General features: G+C 44.6%; 1 protein-coding gene across 1 annotated transcript in view; it reads right to left on the bottom strand.

Moving 5' to 3' along the window:
• The window catches only part of LOC144774087 (transient receptor potential cation channel subfamily M member 2-like), a 900,698-nt gene that overhangs the window by 584,257 nt on the left and 297,721 nt on the right, over positions 1–18,720 (bottom strand). The window contains 1 exon segment of the mRNA XM_078659113.1: positions 2,483–2,674. Within this exon segment, the coding sequence (XP_078515239.1) occupies positions 2,483–2,674 (192 nt within the window).

Below are 18,720 nucleotides of genomic sequence, written 5' to 3'. Positions count from 1 at the left end.
GGCAGATCCTACATACATCACAGCTGGTTCACACCAGAGCTCAAATCCCTCAATCACAATTGCAAGCGTCTTGAGAGGATTTGGAGCACCAGCAACCAACTCAAAACTTCACAAAAAACACCTGACCTTCCACCTGGACTCCGCTGAAACTATTCTGCATCATAAAATAATTCTCCAACCCCAAAGCCACCGGGAAAACAGTCACCTCCTCTTAGGAGCTCTGTGACAACCTCACCGACTTCATCTCCACCAAACTTCGCCACCATCTATGAGAATTTCAACCCCCGGTAACTGAACTCAACAGGCGCACTAATCACATGGGACCCTTTCTGCAAATACAATGTCCACTATAATGGGTTCTATCCACTCAGGAGTCCCGAAAGATCCCTGGCCCCACCACATGTTCAACCAACCTACGAAAATAATCATCAATGCATCAATCGCATCTGCCTCCTTTCCTGAAGGATGGAAAAATGTAGAAGTCAAACCACTCCTCTAAAAACCTACTGCAGACCCCAAAAACTACTACCCCATCTCCCTACTTCCTTTCCCAGCCAAGGTGGAGGAGAAAGCAAAAAATATCCAACTCACCACCCACCTGGAGCAGAAAGTCCTACTGGGCTACTCCCAATCAGGATTTTGCTCAAATCACAGCACCAAGACTGCCCTGATTGCAGTCACAGACAACATTAGGACTCTCCTAGACAGAGGAAAGACCACTGCCTGATCCTCCCCAATTTCTTTGTGGCATTCTACACTTTGTCTCACCACACCCTCCTTCCCCATCTTCACCAAATGGGGATCCAAGGAAAAGCCCCTGAATGAGTCTTGTCCTATTTTCCAGATTAACCCAAAGCGTCCACCTTCCTTTTTCACCTCATCACCAAAAAATACATCTGCAGAGTCCTTCAAGGATCCTCTCTTAGCCTGACCCTCTTTAACACTTAACCTACCTGCATACTTAGGGCCTCATTTATGACAAGTGATCCATCGCTGCATGAAAACAGCGATGCGTCACATTTCATTGCGCCCTCCTTGCGACACCAGTGATGCGTCATTTTTACAATATGATGCATCATTGCGCAAGGAGTTACAGATACGTCAGTATTTCTGATGTATCTGTATGGAGCAAAAGTGACGCATTGCTGGAGTGTGTCACAAAATTGACGCAACTCCATCAATGTGTCCTTTCACATGGGGCAAGCCCCATGTGAAAGGGCCTGAGTCAGTCTTACGCCTGCTGTGGGGCAGGCGTAAGAAATTGACGCATTTGTGTCCTAGAAGTGGCGCAGTGAAATCTTATAGATTTCACTGCGACACTTCTATGACCTTTTCTTGCATCAGAACGCCCGCCCTGCATACATTATACCTGGCGCAGGTATATTGTAGCGCAGGGGTTTACAAAGTGACGCATCTACCTAGATGCGTCACTTTGTAAATATGGTGCAGCAAGGCACATTTTTTACGCTGCCGGTGCGTCACAAAAAGTGACGCACCGGCGGCGTAAAAGTGACGCACGGCCTCATAAATGAGGCCCTTAGTTCCACATCTTTCTACCTGGCCCATAGAAGCTTAAGCAGTGACTGTACCTTCTCACTCATGGGGGGCAAGTCCAGGAACAGTCTCCCCCTCCCCCTCCATACTTCCCCCACCTTGCAGAAGTTCAGGAAGGACCTGAAAACCTAGGGGCATATTACCAACAACTAGCGATAATTATCGCTATGTTGTCTTAGCGGCAATATTTTTATCGCCGAGCTGCGGCGATTTTTATCGCTTAGGAACCTTGCTATTATCAAGGTTTATCTCCTAAGCGGTAAAAATCGGCCTAAATGCATGAATATCTCTGAAAAGTCAGCGATATTCATGCATTACCGAGCTAATGCTCTTAGTCATGTTATCCACCTACCATTGGATAACATGGCTAAGAACTGCTCAGGGGCATGTGTTAGCTTTTGGAGATATTCGCGCTTAGCGCGAATATCTCCAAAAGTTGGTAATAGGAGATAGCGATGTTAGTGACTGTTTCCAGTCGCTAACATCTTGGCACGCCCACTTTGCATGTCATTAGTGATAAATTTCACTGACATGCAAAGTGGGGCCCAAGATGGTCGCTATCTCCTACTAGCTGTCGCTAACTGGTGTTAGCGACAGCTAGGTAATAGGGAGATAATTGTATCTCCGCTTTCTTGGCTTTTAAAGCCAAAAAAGCGGAGATAAACCCCCTTGATAATATGCCCCCTAGTGATCTGACTAATTCATTTCAGCAGCACTGAGTGGCAGAAGGACAACATGCATGCAGTGTACTAGGCTTCACGCTCAGTGGCAGAAGTAAAAGAAGCACCATCTTTGGCTACGGTGCCCTTTGAGTGTGGGCTGGATTTCACTTGAGGGATGGAACTAAACCATACTATCAGCCTCTGGAATGGCTGCACTTTGTATGATGGAACCAATGTCTATTCAGCTGCGGGGGGAGGGTTCTCACCTTCTCAGTCCACTCCATAATCTGCTCATCCTTGAAGGTATCCTGAAAAAGGCTGCTCAGTTTCTCCTTGATCAAGGCGACTGTGATTTCTGAAGGGTTCATGTCAGCCACCTGAGCTATGATGTCAGCAACACCCCCCGAGCCCTCCACAATCACACACGGCGTCTTGTTCATCATGGAGCTGTAAATAGTCTGAAATGAAGAAAACGTGCCTTTTACAATGTGATCACTGCATGGCGTACAAAAGGAGGCTTGTTACAGCAGTTACAAATAGGATAAGAGCATATTATACCGAACAGCAGAGGAAGATCCCCCCATTTCCTTACACTGCCCAGACATTCCATGACATGTTGGAACCCGTGCCTGGCCGCACCATCCCTTCCTACAGTCCCTGCTCTTCCAGGCTATGACCAGCCTTCTCTTCCCATTTCTATCCAGAAACATCCACAGCAAGATTAACTCATTGAGAACGAGTCAGGTGAGCTGCAGAACCCACCAGGGCTATGTGGGGTCACAACAGGCGACACTCTCCACTCACACAGCACAACACGACTAGGGGTGGGCGGAATTTGCGTAATCGCGTTACGCAAATCTTCGCGAAACAGTAAAAAATCTCTGCGAACACGCAGAAATTCCACGAACAAGGAATTCCGCGTGTTCGCAATGCTTTTTTACTGTTCGCAATTGCTGTTTGTGTTCTCGCAGGGAAATATCTTGTGAACACGCATTTTGAGAACGCAAACAAGCAAAAAATTTAGCAAAGTTGCGGAATGCAGAATTTTGGGCAATTTCGCATTCTCCATGGTCCGCAAAATCACCCAAATTCTGCAAATTACGCGAGCGGAACGGAATTTACCGCCCAGGCCTAAACACAATGCTCCTTCCTCTCACAGGACACAAGGCGACGTGCAGCAGCTGAGTACAGGATCATGTGCGGAAAGAGCTACAGAATGAAGTGCAGCAGGGAGCCCAGGGTGCAGTGCAGCAGGGAGCACAGGGTGCAGGGCAGCATGGAGCACAGGGTGCAGGGCAGCAGCGGAGCCCAGGATGCAGGGCAGCAGCGGAGCCCAGGATGCAGTGCAGCAGGGGAGAACAGGGTGCAGAGCAGCAGAGGAGGACAGGTTGCAGTGCAGCGGGGGAGCACAAGGTGCAGTGCAGCAGGGGAGCGCAGGGGTCAGGGCAGCACAGGGTGCAGTGCAGCAGGGGAGCACAGGGTGCAGAGCAGCAGGGGAGCATAGGGTACAGTGCAGCAGGGGAGCACAGGGTGCAGTGCAGCAGGTAGCACTGGGTGCAGAGCAGCAGAGGAGCACAGGGTGCAGTGCAGCAGGAGAGCACAGGGTGGAGGGCAGCGGGGAGCATAGGGTGCAGAGCAGCAGGGGAGCACAGGGTGCAGTGCAGCAGGAGAGCACAGGGTGCAGTGCAGCAGGGAGCACAGGGTGCAGGGCAGAAGGGAGCACAGGGTGCAGGGCAGCAGCGGAGCCCAGGATGCAGGGCAGCAGCGGAGCCCAGGATGCAGTGCAGCAGGGGAGAACAGGGTGCAGAGCAGCAGGGGAGGACAGGTTGCAGTGCAGCGGGGGAGCACAAGGTGCAGTGCAGCAGGGGAGCGCAGGGGTCAGGGCAGCACAGGGTGCAGTGCAGCAGGGGAGCACAGGGTGCAGAGCAGCAGGGGAGCATAGGGTACAGTGCAGCAGGGGAGCACAGGGTGCAGTGCAGCAGGTAGCACTGGGCGCAGAGCAGCAGAGGAGCACAGGGTGCAGTGCAGCAGGAGAGCACAGGGTGGAGGGCAGCGGGGAGCATAGGGTGCAGAGCAGCAGGGGAGCACAGGGTGCAGTGCAGCAGGAGAGCACAGGGTGCAGTGCAGCAGGGGAGCGCAGGGTTCAGGGCAGCACAGGATACAGGGTAGCAAGGGAGCACAGGGTGCAGAGCAGCAGGGGAGCACAGGGTGCAGTGCAGCATGAGAGAACTGAGAGATGTTCACCAGAGGGATGTGTACTGCTGTGAAGACAGGGTGCAGTGCTGCAGAGAACATAGGGTCATGTGCAGGAAGATTTACAAAAATAAGTGCAGTGGGGTCCCAGAGTTCACTACAGCAGGGGAGCACTGGTGATGTACAGCTGGGAAGAACAGGGTTCAATGCAGCAGGGGAGCCCAGGGTGCAGTGCAGTCAGCGAGCACATTGTGAAGTGCAGCATTAGAGCCAAGGGAGGAGTGTTGCAGAGAAGCCAAGAGCACATTGCAGCAGAAGAGACCAGGGTGAAGCGCAGGAGGGGGTACAGGGTGAAGTGATGCAGGGGAGCACAGGGTGGAGTGCAGCATTACAGCACAGTGTGAAGTGAATCAGGGGAGCACAGGGTGAAGTGCAGAAGCAGAGCACAGAATGAAGTGCAGCAGTGGAGCCCAGGGTGCAGTGCAGGGGGAGAACCCATGGTGAATTGCAACAGGGGAGCCCAGGGTGCAGTGCAGCAGGAGAGCCCAATGTGAAGTGCAGCAGGGGAGTCCAGAGTGAAGTGTAGCAGACAAATTCACACAAAATATTATGTTAGGAAATCAAAGAATCGCAATGCCACCAATTCCATTTCTTGTGTAACCCCCACACTAGAAACTGTCTCTGTTAGGTTTTGCCACATATGATTGTAGCTTCACAGCATCAACAAAGTCACACCTAAAATGTTCTCCTTCTACTACAAGACACAAAAAATCGCAGGGTGGACCTGGCCCACTTCTGGAACACATTCTCACTTTAGGGTCTGTGGTAATCCAGGCTAGTTGTCCTTCTACTCTTCTGATCCACATTATCCCTTCAGGACCCACAGTAATCCTGGTTAGTAGTCCTTCTACTCCTTAGAGCCACATTATAATTCAAGACACATGGTAATCCTGGCTAGAAGTCCTCCTACTCCTCTGATCAATTATATCCCTGAAGGACCCATTAAAACCCTGGCTAGTAGTCCTACGAATAATCTGAGCCATATTCTCCCTTCAAACATGTGGTAGTCCTGGTTAGTAGTCCTCCTACTCTTTGATTCACATTCTCCCTTCATGAACCGTGGTAATCTTGGCTAGTAGTGCTCCTACCCTTTAGAGCAAAATTCTCACTACAGGACATGTGATAATCCTGGCTAGTAGTCCTCCTACTCTTTGGAACTGCATTCTCACTTCAGGACACAAGGTAACCCTGGCTAGTAGTCCTCATACTCTTCTAAACTACAGTCTACCTCTGAACACATGGTAACCTGAGCTAGTAGTCCTCATACTCGTCTGAGCTACATTCTCTCTTCCCGACAGGTGGTAATCCTGAAAAGTAGACCTTTAACCCTTCTGAGTAACATTCTCACTTCAGGACATGTGGTAGTCCTGGCTAGTAGTTCTCCTACTATTCTGAACTACATTCTCCCTTCAGGAGCGGTGGAAATCCTGTCTAGTAGTCCTCCTACTTTTTAGAGCCACATTCTCACTTTGGAACATGTGGTAATACTGTCTAGTAGTCCTGAAACTCTTCTGGGCAACATTATTTCTTCAGGACCCATGGTAAGCCTGCCTAGAAGCCCTTCTACACCTCTGAGCCACAATCTCCATTCAATCATGTGGAAATTCTGGTCAGTAGTCCTCCTACCCTTCCGAGAAACATTCTCCCATCAGTACACGTGGTAACCCTGGCTAGTAGTCGTTTTACTTTTCTGAGTAACATTCTCCCATCAGGACCCATGGTAATCCTAGCTAGTAGACCTCCTCTCTTAGGTACCACATTCTCACTTCATGACACATGGTAACCCTGGCTAGTACTCCTACTCCTCTGAGCCACAATCTCCATTCAATCATGTGCTAATTCTGGTTAGTAGTCCTCATACCCTTCCGAGAAACATTCTCCCATCAGTTGGATTTTCACTTTGGTACTCATAGTAACCCTGGCTAGTAGTCGTCTTACTCTTCTGAATAACATGCTCCCATCAGGACCCATGGTAATCCTAGCTAGTAGCCCTCCTCTCTTAGGCACCACATTCTCCCTTCACGACACATGGTAACCCTGGCTAGTAGGCCTATGAATCTTCTGATCTACAGTCTCACTTCACAAAACATGGTAATCCTGCTAGTAGTCCTCCTACTGTTCTGAGCTACATTCTTCCTTCAGGAGACGTGGGTTTTTTGGATAGTAGTCGTCCTACTCTTCTGAGCTACATTATTCACTCATGACACATGATAACTCTGTCTAGTAGTCCTCCGACTCTTCTTAGCAACATTCTCCAATTAGGACCCATGGTAATAATGGCTGGTAGTCCTCCTACTTATTGCCGCCACTCTCTCACTTCAGGACATAAGTTAATCCTGGCTAATAGCCCTCAAAATCTTCAAAGGTGCATTCTGCCTTTAGGACAAGTGGTAACAACGGCTAGTAGTCCTCCTACTCTTCTGAGCTACATTATCATTTCAGGACATGTGGTAATCCTGGCTAGTAGTCCTCCTGCCCTTCTGAGACGTATTCTTCCTTCGGGACTATTGGTAATCCTTTTTAGTTGTCCTCCTAAACTTTTGAGACACATTCTCCCATCAGGACATATGTTAATCATGGCTAATAGTCCTACTCCTATTAGCCACATTGTCCCTTAAAACACCAGGGAATGTTGGTTAGTAGTCCTCCGGCCCTTATAAGACACATTCTCCCTACAGGACACATGGTAACCCTGGCTAGTAGTCCACCTACACTTCAGGACCATATTTTCACTGCAGGACATAAGGTAACCCGGCTAGCAGTCTTCTTACTCTTTGGAGCTTCATCCTCACTTCAGGACAGGTTGAAACCTAGCTAGTAGACCTCATACTCATGGGAGCTGCATTCTCAGTTCTGGAAACTTGGTAAGCCTGGCTAATAGTCCTCCTACACTTCTAAGTTACAGTCCACCTCCAAACACATGGTAACCCTGGCCAGTATTACTTCTACCCTTCTGAACTACATGTTCACTTTTAGGAAAAGTGGTAACCCTGGCTACTAGTCCTCATACTTGTCTGAGCTACATTGCCTTTCAGAACAGGTGGTACTTCTGCTTAGTAGTCCAATAACTTTTCTGAGTTACATTCTCACTTCAGGACACATGGTAATCCTGGCTATTAGTCCTCCTACTATTCTGAGCTACAGTTTCCCTCCAGGAGAGGTGGAAATCCTGGCTAGTAGTCCTCCTACTCTTTAGAGCCCCCTTCTCACTTCCAGACATGTGGTAATCTTGGCTAGTAGTCCTCCTACTGATTCGGGTCACATTCTCCATTAACAAATGTGGTAATCCTGGTTAGTAGTCCTCATACCCTTCAGAGAGACATTCTTCCATCTGGACATGTGGTAAACCAGGCTAGAGGTCATCCTACTCTTCTGAGCAACATTCTCCCATCAGGACCCATAGTAATCCTAGCTAGTAGTTCTCCTACTCTTTGGCACCACATTATCACTTCAGGACATGTGGTAACCCTAGCTAGCAGACCTTCTACTCTTCTGAGCTACAGTCTCACTTCACTACACATGGTAATCCTGCCAGTAATCCTTCTTCTCTTCTGAGCTACATTTTCTCTTCAGGAGACGTGGTAATCCTGGATAGTAGTCGTCCTACTCTTATGAGCTACATTCTCCCTTCAGGACACATGCTAACTCTGGCTAGTAGTCCTCCTACTCCTCTGAAACAAATTCTTCTTTCAGGACACATGGTAACCCTGGCTAGCAGACCTCCTACTCTTCTGAGCTAAAGTTTGCCCTCAGGAGACATGGTGGCCCTGGCTAGATGTCCTCCTCCTCTTTTGAGCCACATTCTTACTTCAGGACATATGGCAATCCTGGCTAGTAGTCATCCTACTCTTCTAAAACACATTCTTCCTTCAGGACCCATGGTAATCTAGGTTAGAAGCCTTCCTACACATTCTCACATCAGGACACGTGGTAATCTTGGCTAGTAGTCCTACTCCTCTGAGCCAGATCTTCCCTTCAGGACACATGGTAACCCTGGCTAGTAGTCCTACTACAATTCAGCGCCACATTTTCATTTCAGGACATGTGGTAATCCTAGCTAGATGTCTGCCTACTCATGGGAGCTACATTCTCACATCAGGACACTTGATAATCCTGGCTAGTAGTCCTCTAATCGTCTGAGCTATATTCTTAATTCAGGACACAAGGTAACCCTGGTTAGTAGTACTCCTACTATTCTGAGCTGTATTCTCCTATCAGGAGAGGTGGAAATCCTGGCCAGTAGCCCTCCTATTCTTTAGAGCCACATTCTCACTTCGGGGCATGTGGTAATACTGTCTAGTAGTGCTCCTACTCTTTAAAGCTACAGTCTACAATCAAACACATTATAACACTGGTTAGTTGTGCACCTACTCTTCTGAGCAACATTCACAGTTCAACACACATGGTAACCCTCAGGAGAGGTCGTAATCCAAGCTAGTAAACTTCCAACTCTTCTGAGTTCACTTCAGGAGACAAGGTAATCCTGGCTCGTAGTGCTCCTACTATTCTGAGCTACATTCTCCCGTCAGGAGAGATGGAAATCCTGGCTAGTAGTCCGATTCTTCTGATCTGAATTCCACTTCATGACACATGGCAAACCTGGCTAGTAGTCCTACTACTCTTCTGAGCTGCATTTTCCTTTCTTGAGAAGTGTTACTCCTGGATATTAGTCGTCCTACTCTTCTGGGCTACTTTCTCACCTCTGGACACATTATAAATGTGGCTAGTAGTCCTCCTACTTTTCTGAAATGCATTCTCCCTTCAGGACACATGGTAAACCTGGATAATAGTCCTCCTACTCTTTGGTCGCCCATTCTCCCTTCAGAACATGAGGAAATCGTTCCTAGTAGACAAACTACTCTTAAAAGCTGCATTCTCACTTCATGACATGTGGTAACTTTGACAAGTAGTGCACATCCTCCCTTCAGGAGAGGTGGTAATCCTGGACAGTACTTCTCCTACACTTCTGAGCTACTTTTTACCTTTCACGACACATGACAACTCTGGCTAGTAGTCCTCCTACTCCTCTTAGCAACATTCTCCTATCAGGACCTGTGGTAGACCTGGCTACTCGTCTTTCAACCCTTTGGCGCCACTTTCTCACTTCAGGACACATTGTAATCCTGGCTAATTGTACTCCTACTCTTCAGAGCTGCATTAACACTTCAGGTCACGTGGTAATCCTGGCTGCTGGTCCTCCTACTCTTCAGCACCACATTTTTACTATAGGACACATGGTAATCCTGGCTAGAAGTACTCCTGCTCTTCTGATCCACATTATCCTTGCTGCACCTGTAGTAATCCTGGTTAGTAGTCCTCCTGTTCTTCTGAGACACATTCTTCCTTCAGGACTTGCAGTTATCCTGGTTAGTAGTCCACCTACCGTTTTGAGACACATTCTCTCATCAGGACACGTGGTACTCTTGGCTAGAACATGAAGAATCATATTAGCAATGTGTGCAAGGGAACTAATCACTTGATGAGGATACTCAGGAATATCAAACCTTTCCCCCCACAAGCAGACTTCAAGCAAGTGGTCCAAGCGCTAGTTTTGCCCAGGCTAGACTATGGCAGTGGATTCCTTATGGGTAAAATCCCTAAATTGGTTGCCTTATGAATCAATAATTCAGCTAAAGATTGCCTGCCTGTCTCACAAAGTCCTCAGTTTTGAAACCCCCAGTTATCTAGCGCAAAAGCTAGATATATCCAGAGAGGGGTAGATCTTCAAGGAGTGCTAACTCTCTCCTCCTGAAACCACAGATCTTTCGCAAAAAGAGAACGTGTCACTGTGCTTTCTCTGGCTCTGTGCCGAATATCTGGAACTCTCTCCCACCAGAAATACGTAGAATCTCCTCCAAGGTTGCTTTCAAATTGGAAGTAAAAAGATTCCTTATGAACAAGTTCTTATCTGAAAAGGGTTTTGGATTGTCTGCTCTTATGCATTAGACTTACCCCTTTAAGCCCTGCGCTGGGTGCTATTCTTCTTTTACTAATCATTTGCACCCCTTCTAGTTCACTATGCACCAGTTATTGTCTTATTTTTTATTTACCCCTTTTGTTTTTAACTGTTTTGCTTGGTATTCATATTGATATATGTTTTGTTTGATATTCCTATTTGATGCTTGTACTGCAATTATTACCTTCCTTTCCCTCCAATTGTGAAGCGTTCTGATATCCTTCGGGATCATGTTCGCGCTATATAAAACTTTACAAATTAAAATAAATAAAATCAAAGTAGTAGTCCTCCTACACTTCAGCACCAAATTTTCACTTCAGGACAACTGGTAAACCTGGCTAGCACTTCTCCTACTCATGGGAGCTGCATTCTCACTTCAGGACACATGGTAATCCTAGCTAGTAGTCCTCAAACTCTTCTGAGCTACATTCTCAGCTAAAATTCAGAAGCGGCATGTAACTAAGATCCTCTCAAAACTTGCTGAGGACCAGCAACTGCTTGGCCCCACCAATCAGCATAATACTGAGCTGGTGATGCTCTCTGGACGAACTTTGGTTGGGGGCAGCTAAGAATAGATCATCTGTGTTGATATTGCTAAACCTTGCGGCAGCATTTGATATGCTGGAACATCAATTGCTCATGCACCAGCTAATAAATGACGGGATTACAAGGTCTGCAGTCCTATGTTATATTATGTTAGCTCATATTTATATAGCGAACGGCTAGTCCATGGAGTGTCCCGGCGCTGAAAGAAACATAGACCACATAACGACAAACAAGCTAGTCACTTCAAAGGGAAATCATAACTGGAAGATCCACGTTTTGAGAATCTTCCTGAAGGAAAGGAGGTCAGGGCTCTATCTGATGGATAGAGGAAGGCAGTTCCACAGCCGAGAGGCCTCTACATGAAAGGATCTGCCCCCCTACTCAGAAAAGGTGCACCTTAGGGGTGGTAATCAAGAGTTGGGAGGAGGATCTCAGAGAGCACTGAGGCATATAAGGTTGGAATCTGTCCCTAAGATAAGGCGCTCCAATCATGTGGAAGTCTTTAAAGACCGAAACCAGGGCTTTAAACTGAATTCTTTTTCACACCGGGAGCCAGTGCAGCGATGACAGGAGCTGGGAGGTTTGGGTTTTGGGCCCTCTCAAAAAGATGGACCTGACCGCTGCATTCCGAATCACCTGCAGACGGCCTAGGAGATATTCGGGGAGGCCGAGATACAGGGAATTAACATAATCCAGTCTAGAGACGATCAGGGCCTGAACCACTGTCTTCCTGTAGGGGACTGAGAGCAAGGGAAGACAGTTCCGAAGCATTCTCACTAGCCCAATGTAGACCCCAGCGACCGTCTGAATTTGAGTCTTCATGGAGAGGGCCGAATCCAAATCGGCTCCTAAGTTCTTCACAGTAGAGACGGCTGACACAGGAGGGAAAGAAAAAAAAAAAAAAAGAATTCAGCAGTGAGCAACCCAAAATACCCTTGAGGGCTTGGGTAATTAAGTAGAGGGGTATAGATGCCTTCAAGGGAATTCGTTTAAGCAACTATTGATAATTCAAGTATAACTGGGAAGGATAAATCAATGATCCTTATGCGAATTCAATTCCACAAAGTGAGTCAATAATTTTAAAGAAAGACAATTCATCAAAATACAAAAAGACTACATGGATAACAAACACAAAAGGTGTATAGGAAAAAGTAGAATTTATCAAGTGGTAAAACAAATAATTTCATATACAGATATAGTTCAATCCAAAATAGATTAGGTCTGCAGGTATACAACCAACATGTTAATGAGTAACTCAACAGAACCTAAAAACACCTATCCGAAAACCAAATGTATAACATAAAGTAAGGATGAGGTGGAGGTCGACGTTTCGGTCTCCTAGAGAGCTCTTTGTGAGACCATCTTCAGGACTGGTGTCAATTGGGAGCTGTATATTGAACAAGTGTAATCCTGTATCAAGGATGGCCCACACGATACACATTCGGTTTCAGTAACAACACGGGTCAAAGGCCAAGCACAGGAGGGGACATGTCCTGTGGCCACCATGCATGCCAGTCTTCAAAAGTGCGTGGGCCAAAAAAGATGATCTTGATCTCTGACTTCTCAGAGTTGCATTTTAGATGGTTATCATTTAACCAGAAAAGACTTTGGAATGACAGATATTATTAAGATTGCCATTGAATTCAACACCCTTCTCACAGGTGAACAACAGCTGAGTATCATCAGCATATGACACTATTTTAGCACTAAATTTCTCGGTGAGAAGGGCGTGCGAAGCCATGTACAAATTAAATAATTTTGGGCTCAGAATTGAGCCCTGAGGGACCCCAATACACTTAGGAGGGATCGCCGCAGAGAAAGGAGGGGACCAAATAGTCTAGGAGCGGTTGGTAAGAAAGGACGCAAACCAGCTCAATATTGTGCCACCAATACCGCTCTCACTGAGCCTTTGCAGATATCTAGTATGGGGCACAGTATCAAAGGCTGCAGAGAGGTCCAGTAAAACCAGAACCGCATTACCTCCTCTGTCCAACGTAGCTTTAATTGTCTCCGCAACTTCTAAGAGAGCAGTCTTGGTGATAAAATTAGCTCTGAAACGTGACTGGCTAGAGTGCAGCAAGCAGTTGGTCTCCACGTTGTTTGTTAAAACTCCATTAACACATTTTTACACAAACTTGGAGAAAAAAGGCAGGAGTGAGATGGGCCTATAATTACTGGTGGCCGCAGGGTCAGCCGTAGGTTTCTTCAATAGTGGGAGAATTTTAGTGTGTTTCCCTGTTTGGGGCATCTACCCTTCCCTCAAAGCGGTGTTCAGAATAGGGTTCACTATGGGATTGATCACTTCGGCAATAGAAGACAAAACTTAAACTGGGCAGGGGTCGGAGGGGTAGCCAGATTGCAAAGATTTCATTAGCACCAGAGACTGCTCTGGAGTGATCATAGGGAACTCCATAAGGGACGCACTAGAACGTGGACACACCTCTAACTGAGGTCCCCCGACATCCTCGAGGTCTAATGACTGTTCTACAAAGGAGTCCTGGATAACTTTGATTTTTTCATAAAAGAAGCAGGCCATGCGATCAGTCCATTCGCTTGTAGGAACAAACGTTTGGCTGATTGTCGTCAGGAAGGAGAAGCTTTTTACAATATTGAAGAGGGTTTTACTTTTATTAGGTGCCAAATCAATTTTTGTTGACAGAAAGAGTTTATTTTCCTCACGTACTTTCTTGTGGTAATTTTTCAAAGGGATCACTGACACAATATCGATGTCAAAAATATCGATATACAAAAATATCGATATACAAAAATAGAATGCCAAAATAACGACTTCCTATCTCCAGTACAAAAATATTGAATCAAAAATATCGATGTAAAAAATATAGATAGTCAAAATATCGACTTTTAGTTAAAAGTAATTTAAAATTAATAAAATAATAAATATAACTAACTTAAAAATACTTAAAATACTTAAATAACATTAAAACTAATAGATAATTAACGTAATAAAAAATAATTATACATATATATATATAAACATAGTATTAAAAATAAAATATACAATATATTTACCATAGGATAGCAAGAGGGTTACATTTACTATTACCACTCCAGTGAGTGCAACAGTAGAAAAAACATTGGATAGCGTAGCAGTAAACATTACTATTCCCACTCCAGTGAGTGCAACAGTAGGGAAAGCATTGGATAGCGGGAGGGTAAGAATTACTATTCCCACTCCAGAGAGTGCAACAGTAGGGAAAGAGTTGGATAGCGTAGGCGTAAAAATTACTATCCCCACTTCAGAGAGTGCAACAGTAGGGAAAGCGTTGGATAGCGTAGGGGTAAAAATTACTATTCCCACTCCAGAGAGTGCAACAGTAGGGAAAGCGTTGGATAGCGTAGGGATAACAATTACTATTCCCACTCCACAGAGTGCAATAGTAGGGAAAGCGTTGGATAGCGTAGGCATAAAAATTACTATTCCCACTCCAGTGAGTGCAACAGTAGGGAAAACGTTGGATAGCGGGAGGGTAAAAATTACTATTCCGACTCCAGAGAGTGCAACAGTAGGAAAAGCGTTGGATAGCGGGAGGGTAAAAATTACTATTCCCACTCCAGTGAGTCCAACAGTAGGGAAAGCGTTGGATAGCGTAGAGGTTAAAATTACTATTCCCACTCCAATGAGTGCAACAGTAGGGAAAGCGTTGGATAGCGGGAGAGTAAGAATTACTATTCCCACTCCAATGAGTGCAACAGTAGGGAAAACGTTGATAGCGTAGTGGTAAAAATAACTATTCCCACTCCAGAGACTGCAACAGTAGGGAAAACCTTGGGTACCGTAGGGGTGAAAATTACTATTCCCACTCCAGTGAGTGCAACAGTAGGGAAAGCATTGGATAGCGTAGTGATAAAAATGACTATTTCCACTCCAATGAGTGCAACAGTAGGGAAAGCGTTGGATAGCGTAGGGGTAAAAATTACTATTCCCACTCCAGAGAGTGCAACAGTAGGGAACGTATATACTTCATATATGAATGAAAATTAATTAAATATTAATACCAATTATTATTTCTTTAAATAATTATTAGTTTTTTATATAAATTAATTAATTTCAACACAAATTACCAATAAATGAATTAAAACATTTAATTATTTATAATTAAATTACTTCACACCCTATTTCCCTATAAACCCACAACCCACTACTGAAAATAAATTAATACAATTAACATGATTAACATTTAATCAATTTAAAATGAATTACCAATTATAGTTTAATTACTTACCAATTATTAATTAATTAACAATTAATTACCAATTTTATTTTAATTAATTACCAACTGATCAATTAATTAAAATTAATTACCAATTACATTTTAATCAATTACCAATTAAGAATTAATTAAAAATTAATTCAAAATAAATACCAATAAATAAATTAAATTAAATTAAATTTTAATTAAATTACTTCCCACCCTTTTGCCCTATAAACTCACAACCCGCAACAGAAAGTAAATTAATATGATTAACACAAATATCAATTAACCAATTAATTATAATTAATTACCAATTTAATTTCAATTATTTACCAGTTTATAATTAATTAACAATTAATTAAAAATTAATACCAATAAACAAATTAACATATTTAATTAAATATAATTAAATTACTTCCCATCCTATTCCCCTATAAGCCCACAACCCGCTACAGAAAATAAATTAATATAGTTAACATAATTATCAATTAATCAATTAATTAAAATGAATTACCAATGACATTTTAATTAATTACCAATTAATAATTAATTAACAATTCAAAATAAATACCAATAAATAAATTAACATATTTAATTAATTATAATTAAAATACTTCCCACCCTATAAACCCACAACCCGCTACTAATTTATATTACGCAAAAATAAAATACCATAAAATTAATTAATTAAAATAAATTATAAAATAAATATACACTTTTCACACACATAGTAACATAAAAAGCACTTTAAAAAATTGATATTAACTTACTTACCTCTAATTCGATATTTTTGTTGTCTATATTCTGTCCAGTTGATATTGTGTCCATTCTATATTTTTAAATCGATATTAATGTAATTCGAAATAAAAAACTCGATATTTTGACTCTATACCTTTTCAAAGTAAAGTTATATGTCATTTTATCAGAGGAGCTATACGTTCTCCGCCCCTCTCTTCCGAGATGATTACAGGCCCTTTTGCTAACCCTTAGGGCTTCGGAAAACCAAGGGGCCGAACCTCGGGTGGGTTTAGCGGGCCTCACTGAGGGGGCAGCTAGTTCCAAGGCCTGTCGTTGTAACCAGCCGTCTAAGGCCTGCACATCTAGTTCCAGGGTACCACTTAAGGAGATTGGGTGATATCGCATAGCGCACTGAATGGCCTCAGGTGTTATCAGATTGAAAGGCCTGAAACTGTGACTGGTCATGGCTGTGTCCGAGAATTGGGGTCTTGCGTATTCTCTATGAATTTTAAACTCGACCAGATGGTGGTCCGACCAACTTAGGGCTAATGGGACATCCATGTAAATCTGGTTTGAAGAAAAGGCCTGGTCCAGTGTGTGCCCTTTGTCATGGGTAGGAAGACATACATATGGGATCAGGTTAAAAATATCAAAAGATTCATACAATCTCATGGAATCAGGATCCAATAACTTGTCCATGTGTAGAGTGAAATCACCAAGGACCATACAATGGTTATATTAAGCTGCAATGGGGGATATAATGTGGCTAATGGATTCCACAAAGTTCTTTGCCTGTCCGGAAGGGCGGTAAATTACTACTCCTGTCATAGATTGCTGGCCGAAAATGTCAGAAGAAAACCCAGACTCTCAGCCCCCTCTATCTCCGTAAATACTAAAAGCGTACAGGAAAAGGAGCTCCTGTATACTATGGCTAACCCGCTGCCTCTCCCGGTGGGGTGGTCCTTTCTCAAAATCTGATAGCCCTGGGGGATCGCATTAGCAAAAATGTCAGATTTTAAGCATCCTTTAGCCAGGTTTCTGAGAGAAACAACATCGGTTGAGGAGTCGGTCAAGAAATAATATATTTCAAATTCATGCTTTTTTAAGGAGCGAACATTCAGTAAGGCGGCCGTCAAGAAGTTACATGAAGCATCTGCTCTAATGCTAGGGCCAATCGTGTCCATTTTAGCTTTGCGTTCTCTGAGAATAGGGCAGACTGTCCAATTGCAATCTTTAAACCTCAAGGAGAGATTATTCTCCATTATATCTAAGTGAGGTCTGCAGGCAGAGCGCTTATCAAAGTCTAGGAGGTAGTTTCTGCCATATACAATTACCTTAGGCAGCTCCGTAACAAAGCCGGCAGCATAACTGGCCCCAGCCCCCTCCGGAACGCTGATGGGCGCAGACAGGCTTGCCTTAGGCGTGCCAGCGGCGCAACCCTGCTGTGCGTGTCCACTGCGCGCTCGTGCAGCATCCCGTTTTGTAGGGGCCCGTGTTCAACCACTAGACCACACCGTCATGAGTAAAATGGCGGATTGCAGTCGAAGAGCATCAAAGAATAGCAGGGTTTTGATTCCCCCTCCCTCAACCAAAATTCCCTATTAAAAGTTCCCCACACAGCAAGTTTAAAACAACACTAAAATGTTAAAAACAATTTCATGAAGTGCAAAGTGTTCCAATTAGCAGCAAGTGAAGCGAAAGGAAGGCAAAGTTCGAGTTACGGGGTCTGGCGCACTCACGCAGCATCCCATTTTGTAGGGGCCAGTGTTCAACCACTAGAGTGCACCGTCATGAGTAAAATGGCAGATTGCTGTCGAAGAGCATCAAAGAATAGCAGGGTTTCGATTCCCCCTCCCTCAACCAAAATGGTTTTCGTCATTCTTGAATAATCACTTACAGAGGGTCCAGATGGGTGGTCATGTCTCCAGGCCAAGGGCCCAAACCTGTGGGGTCCCTCAGGGATCTACGCTATCCCCATTGCTGTTCCACATCTATATACAGCAGTTGATTGCAGCACTAGCACAGCTGGACTATACATTGTTCAATTATGCAGATGACACTCAGCTGTCTTGTGGATTGAGATTACCATGCACCTGCAGCTGAACATACAGAATATCTTGAAGTTCATTGTGAACTGGATGACAGCTAACTTTCTGAATAATAATCCCAACAAAACTGAAGTGCTGCCAATCATAACAATGGGGAACCACTGCAAGGACAGCTTTTGGTCGCTTGAGTTAGGCTTCCTCCGGGTACTGTACCAGCAGTAAACAGTCTTAGTATTAAGTTGGAGAGTAGTCTGTTTATGTCCAAGCAAGTGGCAACAGTGAGTGGGAGTTACACAGGTCTCCTGGGACAGCTCTGTAAACTTGTCCTGATCCTCTCATTTTCAACTATGCAGACAGTGGTGGCGGCAATGATTTTGAATGGCTGGATTATGGGAACGCACTTTAAATTGGCCTTCCGAGTAAGCTGTTGGGCAAGCACCAGGTCACAATAAATGATGCAGGGAGGTTGTTGCTTAAACAACCAAGATGAGAGCATGCTGCACAGCTGCTGCAACAACTTCATTGGTTACCAGTCAAACAGAAGTCCATGTGTTCTGTGCCACTTTACACAAGGGACCATCTGAGGCACTACATGCCTCATCATTGCCTACATTCCTCAGAGGCAATCTTACTGACCTCTCCACACTTTCATAAAGCAACCTTGGGTGGCCAGGCATTCTCAGTTTTGATACCTCAGATCTGGAATTAATTGCCGGGAAGTGTGAAGAAAGAAAACACTCTCCTCCCTT

The sequence above is a fragment of the Lissotriton helveticus genome, chromosome 8 (assembly GCF_964261635.1).
Source record: "Lissotriton helveticus chromosome 8, aLisHel1.1, whole genome shotgun sequence".
Classification (NCBI taxonomy): Eukaryota; Metazoa; Chordata; class Amphibia; order Caudata; family Salamandridae; genus Lissotriton; species Lissotriton helveticus.
Note: the sequence above shows the minus strand (reverse complement) of the source record. Positions and strands in the feature narration are given on the sequence as shown.